Source organism: Parasteatoda tepidariorum, chromosome 4, assembly GCF_043381705.1.
Source record: "Parasteatoda tepidariorum isolate YZ-2023 chromosome 4, CAS_Ptep_4.0, whole genome shotgun sequence".
Classification (NCBI taxonomy): domain Eukaryota; kingdom Metazoa; phylum Arthropoda; class Arachnida; order Araneae; family Theridiidae; genus Parasteatoda; species Parasteatoda tepidariorum.
In genome coordinates, this window is record NC_092207.1 from 23,467,123 (window position 1) to 23,481,439 (window position 14,317).

The 14,317-nt window shown below is 29.7% G+C and overlaps 1 protein-coding gene and 1 pseudogene across 2 annotated transcripts in view; one reads left to right on the top strand and one right to left on the bottom strand.

The window, feature by feature from the left end:
• Nucleotides 1-6,197, bottom strand: part of LOC107439518 (axotactin) — a 95,089-nt gene extending 88,892 nt beyond the window's left edge. Inside the window, exon 1 of one of the 2 annotated variants that reach the window (XM_071179535.1) lies at nucleotides 6,073-6,191. In XM_071179535.1, the coding sequence (XP_071035636.1) occupies nucleotides 6,073-6,082 (10 nt within the window). In that variant the 5' untranslated portion in view covers nucleotides 6,083-6,191. Of the gene's footprint in view, nucleotides 1-6,072 lie in introns of both variants that reach the window. The other variant, XM_071179537.1, reaches the window with a different exon arrangement.
• A 5,550-nt stretch (nucleotides 6,198-11,747) lies between these two features.
• LOC139425346 (uncharacterized) lies at nucleotides 11,748-12,615 on the top strand (annotated as a pseudogene).
• Nucleotides 12,616-14,317: the final 1,702 nt, after the last annotated feature.

The following is a 14,317-nucleotide window of genomic DNA, read 5'->3' on the forward strand; positions in this document are numbered from 1 at the left end:
AAACATATATTAATGGACCATTTCCCGATAAATAAAGGTTGAAAAATATAATAAATAAAAAAAGGAAAACTAAAGGAATTATAAAAAATAAATGAAAAATAAATTTTAAAAAATTGTTAATGTTTTATATTTACGATTTATTTCTGACTCATTTTCGAATTTTTCATATCTCGAATTTAAACTGTTCAATTTTTCCAAAATTTAATCACATTGCCTTTCAGGTACCAAATTTATATTATTCGATCATTTTCAAATAATTAAAATCTTAAAAACATAGTTGAGTAATAATAAAGAAATGATGTAATGAATAAATTTAAAAATAAATTTAAAAAAAAAATTAAAAAAGAAAGTAAATTTTGCATCATTTCTGGCTCATGTTAGGTTATATCTCATCTTTAATTTATCAATGTCAATTTTTAAAAAATATTCTCACAGTAACTTCATGGTATTAAACCATAAAGTTACTGTGACATTATTCGACAATTTTCAAATAAAAAAATTTTAAAAACATAGGTAAATGAATGAAAATAAAGAAACACTAAATTGAAACATACAAATAAACAACTACTTTTTTCAAAAAAAATTTTTGTTACTTATTAGTTACTTTATTATCAATACATATACTACGTATTTAGTTAGATAGTCATTCGTCTATTCCAATTTTACTATTATTTAATTACCTACTTCATTAAATATCAATTGATAATACTTAAATTAGAATAAAACTTTAAACGCATGTTTGATTTTAACTTTCTTAACATATTGTCTTAAATAACTTCAATGAAGCTGAAGCTTAAAAAACAATTGAGTCTTCTTTCACAATGCAAGTGAAAGTGAAATTAAAGTTACAATTGCTAAAAACAAGGAACAAATAATAAATTTAACGAACAAATTGGTATGAATAGAAAAAAGGAAACAGGATTTGATTTTACGATAATAAATTAATTATAAGAAATTGCAAACTACAAATCAACAAAAAATATTATTATATTAGTTTTAAACGGTGTTAACTTTTATTAGAACAACAGCGAAGTCAAAACTTTCAGGAAGGAAATCAGGCTCATATTGTATCAAGAAAGATTGTTGCTGATAGGCAACAACTTTCCAAAACAGTTTAAAAAAAATCTCGAACTTTTTTAAAATTTTTATTCTATGTTAATTCTTTAAAAAAAAAAAAAAAAAAAAAAAAAAAAAAAAAAAAAAAAAAAAAAAAAAAAAAAAANAAACCAGATGGTCAGCCCGAGCTGATGCAGTAAGTGCTTTGCATGGGGGTTATAAAAGAATATTAGAAGCTTTAATCACCATCGCAAACGATACTGAACAGGCACGAGAAACAAGAGACGAAGCCCTTAGTCTGTCTAGAAAAATGGGAAATCTAGAATTTATTATACTGACGGAAATCTGGAGCACTATATTGGAAAGAATAGACAAAACAAGTAATTATCTTCAGAAAGAAACAATAACACTGGACGTTGCAACCAATTTGTTGACTTCACTTTATGATTTTATTACTAACCTCAGGGATAAATTTGATAACTTCGAATCATCTGCCAAAGAAAATAACCCAGAATCTGACTACAAGGATCTATCTCAAAGAACAAGACGTAGAAGCTCACGGCAGAGTTTTTTTGATGGCTCTGCGCCATCAGTCCAATTGAATGGAAAAGAGCGATTCAACGTAGAAACCTTTCTCCCAATAATCGATACCTTGAGTGTTCATCTAAAACAGCGACAAAGTTCATATGAGATCGTCAGTCAACGTTTTAGTTTATTTTTTCACTTAAAAACTCTGAATTCCGAAGAGATACGACAAGGATGCAAAGAATTTTCTCAAATCTATCACGAAGATGTAAATGAAAAAGAGTTAGAAATAGAATGTCAACATTTAAAAGAATACTTAATAAATGTTCAGAGTGAAAATGAAGCATCTAACAGTGTACAGGAAGTATATAATCTATTAAAGCAAAACAAAATTGAAGACACATTTCCTAACGTAGAAATTGCATTGAGAATATTTTTAAGCATGATGGTAACTAACTGCAGCGGAGAACGCTCCTTCTCCAAATTGAAACGAATAAAAAATGAATTAAGAAGTACAATGCTTCAAGAGAGATTAAATAGTTTGTCGCTGATGTCCATAGAATGTGATATTCTCAATACCATAGATTTTGAAGAAGTGATTAACGATTTTGCTCATCTTAAATCTAGAAGGGTACCTTTGCAATCAACATAGAATTAATCTAAGGATTTTAAGTTAAGCGAGTTACTTTTGTAGATTATTTTTTATATTTCCTATTTTTTTATAGCTAGTAACTAAATAAAAATAAATTTAGAACCTTGTTTGTCTTTCTTTATCTATTGTAACTAAATAGTGTTTTCTCAAGGTCATAGGGGCCCCATGATCCTAATGTGCCCAGGGCCTCAAATAGTTTAAAGACGGCCCTGATTGAATGGCAAAAAAGAGGATTGCCACTGGCACAAATTTTGATTTGGCTTATTGAAAAAATCCCACCATGCCAAATTGATTAGATATCAGCAGAAATTCCTGATGTCGCCATAGATCCTGTCTTATTTCAGATCATTGTCCAAAATATGTTTCATGGTCCGTGTGCATCACCATACATGTCTGTTTGAAAATGCATTAACGATATCCTAGAGAATTAACTGCTGAGACTATCACTGGTTTTTTTCACCATTAAATAAAATTTGCATTTCAAATCATAATCGCAAATCTCATTTGCACACTTAAATACAAAATTAAAGTTAAATACGAAATTAAAGCGTTGCAACGCACGCAGGGTACAGCTAGTAGTTTATAAAAATACCACTTAATGGAAGTAATTTCTTGAAAACGATAAATGATTTGAATTCTACATAAAATCTTTTGATAGTAACACAGAAAACGATGCTAAGTGTTGAAACGTTGTGTAGTGTGAGGAATACGAAAAAAATGGTTGTCAGCAGTATAATTTAATTGGACAACAGGACGGATAATCCATAATTATTATTAACAGCATTAACTTATGGGATAACAGATCTTATGAGAATCCGATATATTTTCGATTGTATTTAATATTTCATCAATAGAGAAATAACAGTCACATACAATTAAAAATTTATATATAAGAGCCACAAGCAAATCGTTTAAAGTTGCGGTACACTCAACGTGCTTTCTTCAAAACCAATGCTAACATTCTTAAAGGTGTTATCATTAAAGGCATTTTATGAAAAATATAAGAATATGTGCCCAATTACAGAGTTTGATAATGCTGAAAGTCTTCTTTTCTAACAAAATAAGTTCACCTTTCATCGTCATGATATATCATGTGGATGCGTTTACACAATTAAGATTTCATTTCCGATAACTTCATGATTTTTCCATTTGTACTTATAAAAAATATAAAATGTTTTCTCAACCATGATTAAAAAAAATGAGATAAGTGTTATCGTGTTGAGTTGGGCAGTCAAAAATCGTGATAATTCAGAAGTCGGGATTAGAACAATCAGGTATGCGACCCATGTATCTTAAAAATAAAATCATAATCTTCCCGCAAGATTTGTCGATGGATGGATGGATGAAATATCCATTTTTTTCAGTCCGAATTATTGATTGTTACAATTTAGGATTCTTTTTATCACGAGAGGGCTCTGTCTCTTGTACGCTGCTGCTCACTAACACGGAAAATCGATTTTTTAATTTTTTTTATGAACAAACGATATCAAATCGAAATTTATGAGCAGACGATATCAAATCGAAATTTATTAGCAAACGATATCAAACTAATCTCATAATTTCATTAATTTTATCGTCACAAAAATGCAAAATTATGTATTCTCACAACTCTTTGTGAATATAAATATTTGTCTCATTTTACTCAGAAGCGTTTTGGTATAATTAGTGTAAATTATGTTATAGATTTAAAAAAGGATAGAGTATATTCAGTGCTATGTAGACAAGAAAAAAAAACGTAAATAAAGCACAAATGAAAGTACATAAATGGATATACTATAGTTTCGGTTCTATAGTAACAGTTTCTTTTGGCGGAAGGTTCTTACTTATTGCACCGAAACTATAGTATGTCCATTTCTGTACTTTTTCTTGGGATTTATTCACGTTTTCTTTTCCTTCAGTTTGTTAAAGATTGCCCGAATACGAACTTATTTGCTTCTGAAAAAAAAGGAAGAAAGATAGTAATTATTGTTATGATTATCAAAAAAACAAAAAAAAAAAACAAAAAAAAAACGGTTACCTTTTTTTTAACTTTAATTTTAATGTAATGACGTTTTGTCCTTAAAGCAATCAATTAAATATTACTGCTATAATAGAGTAATGACTGTATTGCATAACACAAAGAATTTAAAAGTATGATTGCCAAATAAATTCGTATAACTAAATATTTGTATTTTGGCTGGCGTAAATTGTCATAAACTAAATCCAGTTTCCTTAGGAAGAAAAGGAGCTTTATTTGAATTAATTGTTTTGTCAACTTCATTGACTTACATTTATAAATATTAAACCGCATTCTTCATAATTCTTGGGTGAAAATCTTTTAAAGTCGCACGCCTTTAGACAAAAATTATAGTTCATCTGTGCCAAATAAAATATTGTTGCTCAGATAAAATTCCGAAATAAAAAACAATATATTGCTGTGAACACTTTCATTAAAAATACACTCCCATTAAATGATATAATGTATGTAGATATTTATTAAAAACACGTTCAGTGTATTGTTTGCATTATGGTTATTTTAGTAGGGGGAAATATCGAATTCAAAGAGAAAAGAAAATGAATAATTTCAAAGATACGAGATAGGAAGAAAGGCAAATTATGAGTAAAATAGAAAGAAAAAGAAGAAGAAAGTTCACTTATTTGCTTATAATTATTACACATACACTCATTTTTTTACTAATTATTGAATTAGTAAAAAGAAAAAAAATTAGGAAACTTGGTCACATTAATATTTATTAGTTCGTTATCCATAGCTGGGCTATAATGATGCAGAAAACAGCATGAAAATTGCAAATGAAAATATTAAGAAAAAGTTGTTCCGATACTTGGGAGTAGGAGTAAATTTATAAAAGAAAAACTGTCATCATTACCGATTAGGGTAGTCAATCTTAATTGTGGACATATTTTTATTCGTGTGTCATCACAAAGCGCGTTCTTGACATAGACTACATTATTTGTTCATAGTACTGAAATGCCTGGCTGAAAACGCCTCGCTGGAAGCAACAACCAAAGTCAACATTTTAAAATGTTGGTAATCAAGTTTTAAAAACTCTTAAGAATAATAATTATTAATAAGAATTAATAATAGCTCCTGTGTTTATGAAATTGGATTGACGACATAGGATTGTTCTGACCATTAATTAAAATAAATGTGCTTCTTTTGCAATATTCAATATAAAAATATGAATCTTTCTCTTTTAACGTATAACTTCTGAAAAGGTAAAATACTTATGTTTTCAAATGTATCACATAGCTTGTTTATAAATAGACTAATTGCGTTTTAAAACATAAATCTGTAATTCTGTCTCCCTTTAAGTTTTATCCATTAATTAGAATAACTGTGCTTCCTTTACGATATTCAATATAAAAATATGAATTTTCCTCTATTAACGTATAACTTTTGAACATGTAAAATACTTATGTTTTTAAATGTATCACATGGCTTGTTTATGGACTAATTGCTTTTTAAAACATAAATCTGTAATTCTGTCTCCCTTTAAGTTTTAACTGTTACATCTATGGAGATGGTGGTATAAATTAAATGCTTAAATAAAGCAAAATGTGTTTGCCTTTCAATGCTTACGATACAAAAGGAAAACGAAACTTCTTCATTATAAAAAGATCTTCGAAAGAAAAAGTGTTTTATGGGTGGCATTAAAAAAAATAATAACCGGTGTTAAAAGGGTTAAATTTGACAGATTGAAATATTGTCTCCCAGAAGGTTAATAAAAGAATAATCCAGAGTGTGAAAAATTCTCCTCCACCAAACGATTCTTCATTAACCAGGAGTCAAAAGTCACAAAGCAGAAAAGAAAAAAAAAGGTAAATAAATACATTCTCACCTTCCTTCATCTATAAAGTTCCCCATCCAAACAAACACCACATTACAGAACGATACCCAGTCACGTGAAAACGATTAAAATGGCTTTTTTCTTAAATCGCGCGTGACCGACATTACAGTCGCAGCAGCTGGAATTTTAGCAAGCCTTGTTATTTTTAATACTTGGCGAGGTCAGAGTCAACTCATGAACTTCTTTTGCCTGACATTGAATGATATATGGTGTTTTCATTGGTCTAGAACTCCGCAATTACTCATCTGTTTGGATTATGTACATTGATTGAGAGAACTCCTTCCATATGGGTATAGAAAAGAGGATGGGGGAAAAAACACCAAGTAATTTGAAAGAATAGATACATATCTTAAAGCCATCTAGCCATCCATGAAACACTTCATACAAATAGAATATAGTAAACCCACTGACTAAGCCATCAAATGAAATTCGAATAAAATCTATTCTATCATGATTAAGGACTTATCATTAACGTGGTGTGCCATTATGCCGTACCTTAATGTAGTCGAACTCGCTCATAACCAGGGTGCATAGTGTTTTTAAAGAGTGATTCTGATTTTCGTTTTTTAAAAGCCCTTAAAAGTGCTTTTTTCCTTGAGTGTTTTTAAAAAGTGCTTAATTTTCCCTTTTTCAAAATGAGATTTTTCCTTTACTATAATGATTTTCGCTTCGAATTATGCAAAAAGACACAGTTAACATTGTTCTATTCAACGTTTTCACAATTAATTCGACCACAATCTATTTCGGCGTATTGTCAGTCCGTAGCGTATAAAAACGCCATTCGTTTCACTTGATTCAAAATTTCATGATTTTTGACAACTGCAAAAACAGTGCCAAAAGGTTACTTTTTTTCCCCCGACATGACAGTTAAAACAAGATAAAACCGTCAATCGTCAAAAACTTTCCAACCCTGCCTAATTTTATTTTTTTAAAGTGCTTAAAAATATTTTTTGAATGCTTGAAAAGTGTTTAAAAGGTGCTTATTTTTGTTGAATAATTTGGCTACGCACCCTGATAACGTAACGGGGCGTGATGGGACCGCAATATTTGCATGCGTTTGTAAAAGAAGAGTTCGTGGAAAAAATTTTAAAAGTTCATACTTATAAAATTATAAATATACTAGCTGAATTCCCGTTTTCGGTCCGGATTGAAAGAAAAAGTAAACAATCAATAAATCAGTACTGAAAAGATTGTAAAATGTTAGTGTAAATATGTCAAAACTCTCACAGTTATTTCATGATTATACCTGCTTCATTTACATCTTTTCTGGACGAAATAGGTCCTTAAAAGTTATTTTAAATTTATTTCTTTAAGCGTATTTTAAGTTTTTCATTTAATTTTTTTTGTTTGCATTGTAATTAATTTCTTTTATTCAGATTATAATTTCTCAGGTATGGCTAAATGTATTAGCCCTTCATACACAAAATGAGAATGCTTTCTCCAGGCTCCTCCTATTTTTGCGATAGATCAAATATTCTTACTCAACCAGATTTATATTCTTCAAAATATAAAATTAAACTTGAATAAGTATTTCTAATTAAGTTGAAAAGTCTTTTTAGGCGAATGCATCGACAATTTCTTTTATGCATTGAATGAATAAAAAAAAGAGGGTTTTAGAGCAATTGATAAATTGTCCTTAATAAATTAAACTATTAGTGTATATTTTTTTTTCCGTTTATTAAATTCTTCTAGTAAATACTATATTCAAATTGAAAGTTAATTGTGAAAAATATTTTGATAGACTTCTAACTTTTTCCTAATAATAATAATAAATAAATAATTTCGTAACAAGAATAATAAATTAATAATTTAGAAAAAATAATAATAATTACTATCTTTCAAGATGCTTTTTTCAGTTTTAATAGTTTCAGTTTCTTTTTTCCTGCTTCAAATTTCACCATAGGAAGTTTTGAGTTAAGTTTAAAATCAGTTGGCTGTTTAAAAAATAAAATGCTTACAGTATTTCGCATTTAAACTCTCAATACACTTTAAAATGTTTTTAAAACTGGCATTAATTTTTTTCATAAACCCACTAGAAATGCTAAGGTAAAACGTAAATTTTTTTAAAATTGAAATCATCATTAAAAGTTGCTTTCGTTATTACATATAAATTACATCAGATTTTTCTCGAAAACTATTGATCGCAGGGATTCAGTTTTTTCATAATGTTGTGTATATTCGCTTGATAGTATATATTTTTTTAAAATTGCAGCATTAATTTTTGAACTATTGTGATAAACGTCTCATTTTCATCTTGGCGGCCGTTTTTGAAGTACAGAGGGTCGAATGTTTTGTATCCAAATTGCATTTTTTCAAAGGTTAAAACTATGAGTTAATTTCAAAACACATTATATGAATCATTGTAAGATGAGCTATTGCGTGTTAATAATTTTGTTAACAACTATCAGCAACTCTTAAAAATCGTGACCTTTAGCACCTGCTTTCTAACCTCATCTCAGAAAAACATACCTGGATCTTTTGAAGTTGGTACAATCATGATTTACACTTGCAGAAGATGAAGATGAATTTTTACTGAGTCACGGCCTCTAACAGCGCAGATGTTTTTTATTTTTTTATTTTTCATTATGAGATTCTTCTCACAAATCTCTACAACTTCATTAGAGTTGTTCAAAAGAAACTAATTTTAAAAAAAAAGTTATTTAAAATTATTATATTTCAGTTATTTTAAAATTTTTAATCCTTGAATTCAAGGATAGGGGAAAATTAACCCTACTTCAATTTTCTGTTCATAATTCATTAAAAAAAAATTTATTAGCTCCTTCCTAATATGTGTTTGCAACCGTTTTTTATTATTATTATTAATCCGAGTTTTTATTATCATTATTAATCCGAGAAGTTTTATTCTATTTCAAAAATATTTTAAGTTAAAAAATTATAAAAATCTATTTTAAAATTTATGGAGAGGAGAAAAATTAACATTCGGAAGGTCCATTATAGATCCCATTTCACTTTTCTGTTTATTATTTCTTAAAAGAAGTTTTTATTACTTTACTACAGGGGTTGAACAAAATAACGGAAACACTTCTGTACGAACTCACTTTTTTTCATATTTTTCAAGAACTACTTAGGGAATTGTTTTAAAACTTTAGAAGTGTTTAAGTCAAAAATTAAGAAGTGTTTAGGAAAAAATGAACATTCGGAAGGTGAAAAGGGATGCCGTATGGGGCCCTCTTCAATTTTCTATTCATTATTCTTTAAAAGATTTTTTTTCATAAGTTAGCTCCTAATATGCATTTGTAATTGGGTTTTTTAATTATTTCGAGAAATTTAATACTATTTCACATCTATTTCAAATTTTTAAAAAAATTATAAAAATATTTTTTTAAATTTATGGAGAGGGGAAAAAATTAATATTCAGAAACAAAATGTGTCACCTTCACTTCAATTTTCTATTCATAATTTCTTAGAAATAAAATTTCATTAGTTCCTTCCTAACATCTGTTTTTAACCGCGTACTTTTTTATTATTTCAAGAAATTAATTCGAATCGATTTCAATTAAAAAAATCCAGGGCGTAATTTATGAAAATTTAAGCACCATTTTGGCGATAAGCTTCTATCTGGCCGAGAAATATATTATGCCAAGTTATGTCTAGATTAAATTTGAAGAATTGCATTCAGGATAAGATTTACAACTAGAATATAATGCATTTCGAATATAATCGTGATGTGATTTCATTTCATCATATGATTTTTTTACAGAAACCACTGATTTAAATTAACTCTGACTTTTCGTTTTTTTTTTAAAAAAAAACAACAACAAAAAAAAAGCATTCTCTTAAGCAAACACAATTTTCATATTATTTAATATGAGCAAACTTAGTAAAAAAATTTATTAATTTAAGTTTAAAATATTTTCATATAATATAACTAATAAATAAATTTTTAAAGGTGTGATTTTTTAATACACTATGTCAGCTACAACTAAAAAAATATTTTCTGAAACTACGGAAAACTCGTTGTAGAATTCTTATCAAAACCAATTCGCCACTTACCATAATACCAGTAGTACATATTACTGTGAGTGATACATATGAATTAAGCATCATCTGCGAATGGCGATTTTTTACTGTTTTCTTAAACGTATTTCCCATTAATCTTTACTTCATGAGCAGGGCTTTTTAACACGCAGCTTATTTTATTTTATTTCAATTAATACACATTATCAATATTAATTGAGTATTAGTGTCAATAATATTATGTAGAATTGGTAAAAATATACTTGAGGGTGCTCCTTGGCAAAATTGGCGACTTATGTTTGGCGCCATTCCTGTTTGCGCGGAACACCGTGGTATCAGGAATGGCTGCCAAAACATAATGATATTTCAATACAACATTGGAAAATTTCAACAAAGCATCTGCCAAAACTTTATAAAATTGCAATGAACCCAATATAAGCAAAATTAATAAACCCAATAAAATGAATTTTGAATCGAAACAAAAATTAATGGAATAAGCACAGAAAGAAAAGAAAAAAAAACTCACTTCTTCATTAAGCTTGAATATCCTCACATATAGGTCCGCAGAATACTCTAATAGCAGTTAGATACTGTCTAAATTTATAATGAATAGAATCTGTGTACCTCCATCGCCACATAAATTCGGCGAAACACGAATCGAAAAAAGTGTCTGTGGTACCGGACTGGCGGTGACATTTTTTTCCGAAGTCCCTTTTTATGACTGCCCACATACCTTCGATCTTATTGACCAGAAGCAAAAGTAACCTTACCAGCCGGTATCCAACGTAGAACCAAAGAATATATAAGAATATCACATATCACATTATATATTCATCACAATATATATTCTTTGGAGTATCACATTATATATTCTTTGATAGAACTAACGGACTAGCGAGCACAACTTGACGAGAATCAAGGGGCACCCTCAAATATAGTCTACCCGTAGAATTTTTACGGTTACCCAAAAATCTTTTCATCTTACTTTTTCTTTTCAGTTTAGAAATTACTTTTTTTTTTTTTTGTTTCAACTAATACGCATTAACAACATTAATTAAGCATCATTGTCGTCAATGATAGTAAGACGATTTCCTACTGTTCTTCTATTCAAATAAATACCTTTACTCCATTACTTTTTCTTTCTAGTACATAGCTAATTTATTTTATTTCAATATGCATTGTATTATCTTAATTAAGCATCATTAGCGTAATTAAGCCTCATTGGCGTCGTTTTTATGTTTCTCTTAAACGAATTAGTACCACTTTCCCAATAATTTTGCTTTTTAATGCATAAATAATTTTTTTTCAATTCCATTACTGTTGATTTTGAATTAGTAAATTTTTAGAAACACGTTTAAAAGAATTAATATAAATAAAAAATAGCTCGTAGTATCAGACAAAGTATAAATTTGGTGACGTGCTACTGATGCTATCTTTAAAATATGTAAAAAATAGGATTTTAAATTTTAAAAGAATGGCTAACGCTTAACCAATCAGAAAATTTCATTTCGTTTTTCGTTCACCCCGCTCGAGCTGTTCATAGAATGTTCTAATGTGGACAGTGACCTTCGTCGTGCTTCGAACTATATGTATGCCAAGTTTCATAGTTTTCAGGTGTCTATAAACACACACACAAGTCCACAGACATTCATTTTTATATATATAGATAATAATTTTTCTATTCTACCATGCTTGACAAGAAAGACTGTGTGCCCGACTTCCTCAGACAATTGTCCCTGGAAATCATCAATAAAATCCCTCCAAACGACATCAAAATATTCTCTGATGGCAGAAAATGGATAGACAGACTGGCAGTGGGGTATTTATTGAAACACCTCGAGAGAACTACACTCTTCATCGACGAAACCCCGATTTTTGCTCCGTCTTTCGAAGCGAACTAATTGCAATCGACAGGGGACTAGAGAAAATCTTGAGTGAAGGGCACCTTGGAAATACTTGGATACTATCTGACAGCCGTAGTTCAATTCAACACCTCAAAAATTGGGCCCTCATTGGAGATAAAACCAGTTTTTCGATCTTACAAAAAGTAAAGCTCATTTCCCAGCAGCATGAGGTCCACTTTCAATGGATCCCGTCCCACGTCGATATCCACGGCAACGAGTTGGCTGACACTCTCGCAAAGAAGGGACTAGACCATCCAGTCCCCTACACCTCAGAGCTTAAATACCTTGAACTTTTCGCAAGGCAAAAGGCCCAGAACAAACGAAAGTGGCTGCTTCCACCTTCTCACTATTGGTATAAAGCAAAAAGACCAGGACTCTCCCTATCTCTTCCTGGTGACAGGCAAATCAACACTTGCTTATCCCGACTGGCCAGTGGTCACCTGAAAAGTCTCACATTTTCTGCTAATCAAAAGATCTTTCCTCTTTGCCCTAAATGCCAACAAAACCGGGCATCACCTGAGCATATCTTGAACTGTTTAGGGCTGGACTGGAACGACATTCATTCCTCTCCCATTCTGGTTTCGGATTTTCTTAATGTCAGCGGATTTATTGATCTGGTCTGACCCCGTCAGACCAGATGGGAATTAGCAACAACAACAACATAATTTTTCTGATTTGCTCTTTCTTACTATAACTGCAGAAATATTCAATGCAATTAAAAAAAATTTTTAGAGTAATTTTTAATTAATGATTAAGCTACAATTTTAAAATTTGAACAAAATTTGTTAGAAATTGCGTAAGTCTTTAAAGTAATCCTTTTATAGTGCGCATGCGCGGAAAACATTTCTTAATTTTTTTTCCTACATAATTTTGTTTAGAATCGTATTCGGTAACTTTAAAAAAAAAAAAAAATCTGATTTGAATATCCCCAGAAAGCATGTAACCTTACAACAACCTTGTGTCGGAATTTTCTTTTAATTGTCACGAAAATGTTTGTACTGAAAACCTTTTTTCAATAACGCAAAAATATTGCAGTTTCAAACCTTTCATCCTGAAAGGATTAAAAGCTATTTTTTAAAGCTTTTTTTAAAAAGTATTGTCACTTAGGTCCAAAATAACATTTTAGATGACGTCACATTCGCGATGAGATCAAATTTGCATAGTCCATTAAAATTTCATGACAAGGTGGACTTTAGCTGAGCATGCAAGACTTTTCGAAAAGAAACCTTTTAATGACCTAGATTTAAGATTTTCATTTTGATACTAGCTTTATTAAAGGATTTCCAAGGTTTTGGATTAGGGTAATGTGCGTAGAATAGAGCAGATTGTCACAGATTTCGTTTTAAGGTTAGAAGGTTTACACTTAAACCGTATTAAAAACCTTTTTAGGTTTATATGAAAAGGTTTTTGCTGTGTGACAATAAACCTTATTTTGCTATCTGAGTCTTAAAAATGAAAAAAGTTTTAAGTAAATTATTAGGTAGCTTTTGTACTTTCTTATAGAAAGCTCTATATAATAAGGGTTTTTTCCAAAAATTTCATTTTGTATCATCTATATATATGTATTTCTCTTGCACGTCGACAAAAAAAGCCTCATTACAACTCCCCGAATGGCAACGCTAGAAAATCGACCAATGATTGCCGCTAAAAATGTCACATGCCAAATCTAGCTGAGGTGGCTCAACATATAGCGCTTTTAAAAACGGAAACTTAAATAACAATCTAGCTGCGTCAATCTCATACTATTAAGCTAGGCAAAAGTGAGTAGTCTTTGTCGATAGATCTCTATTTTAGTATTTTGTCGAAAGCGCTTTTTTTCACGAATTTATATATTACGAATTTATTTGACGATTTTTGATTTATATCACGAATTTATTTTTTTTTATTATTGTTATTAGTTATTCATTAAAAAATTTGCCTCAGTCAATGAGTCTTTATTTGAATTCAAATTTATTTTAATGACTTAGTATTTACTAAAAAAATGTAATTTTTTTAAAAAAGAAAGTTGTTATATGGATTTTAATGATTGTTTTGAATTCTTAGAATTTTGTGTATTTGAATGTACCTAAGCTAGTAGCGAGCGAAACGAGCTTGGTATGCGAAGCAAACCATATAAGATTGCGTAGCAATTTTCGGGGGTGTGCGAGCGTTAGCGAGCAGGGGGCGCAGCAAAATTTCACAACAAATGATGATACCCTAAAATGAAGGTCCGGACAACAAATTATGATGGTATTAGAAAATAAACATAATTTAATTGGGTGTGGTCCCATATAAATCTTGTTTAATAGCAAACAATTCAATCTGTGAAAAACCCCTTACCTTTCAAAGTTTTCAAAATTGCTAGAAACTTATTA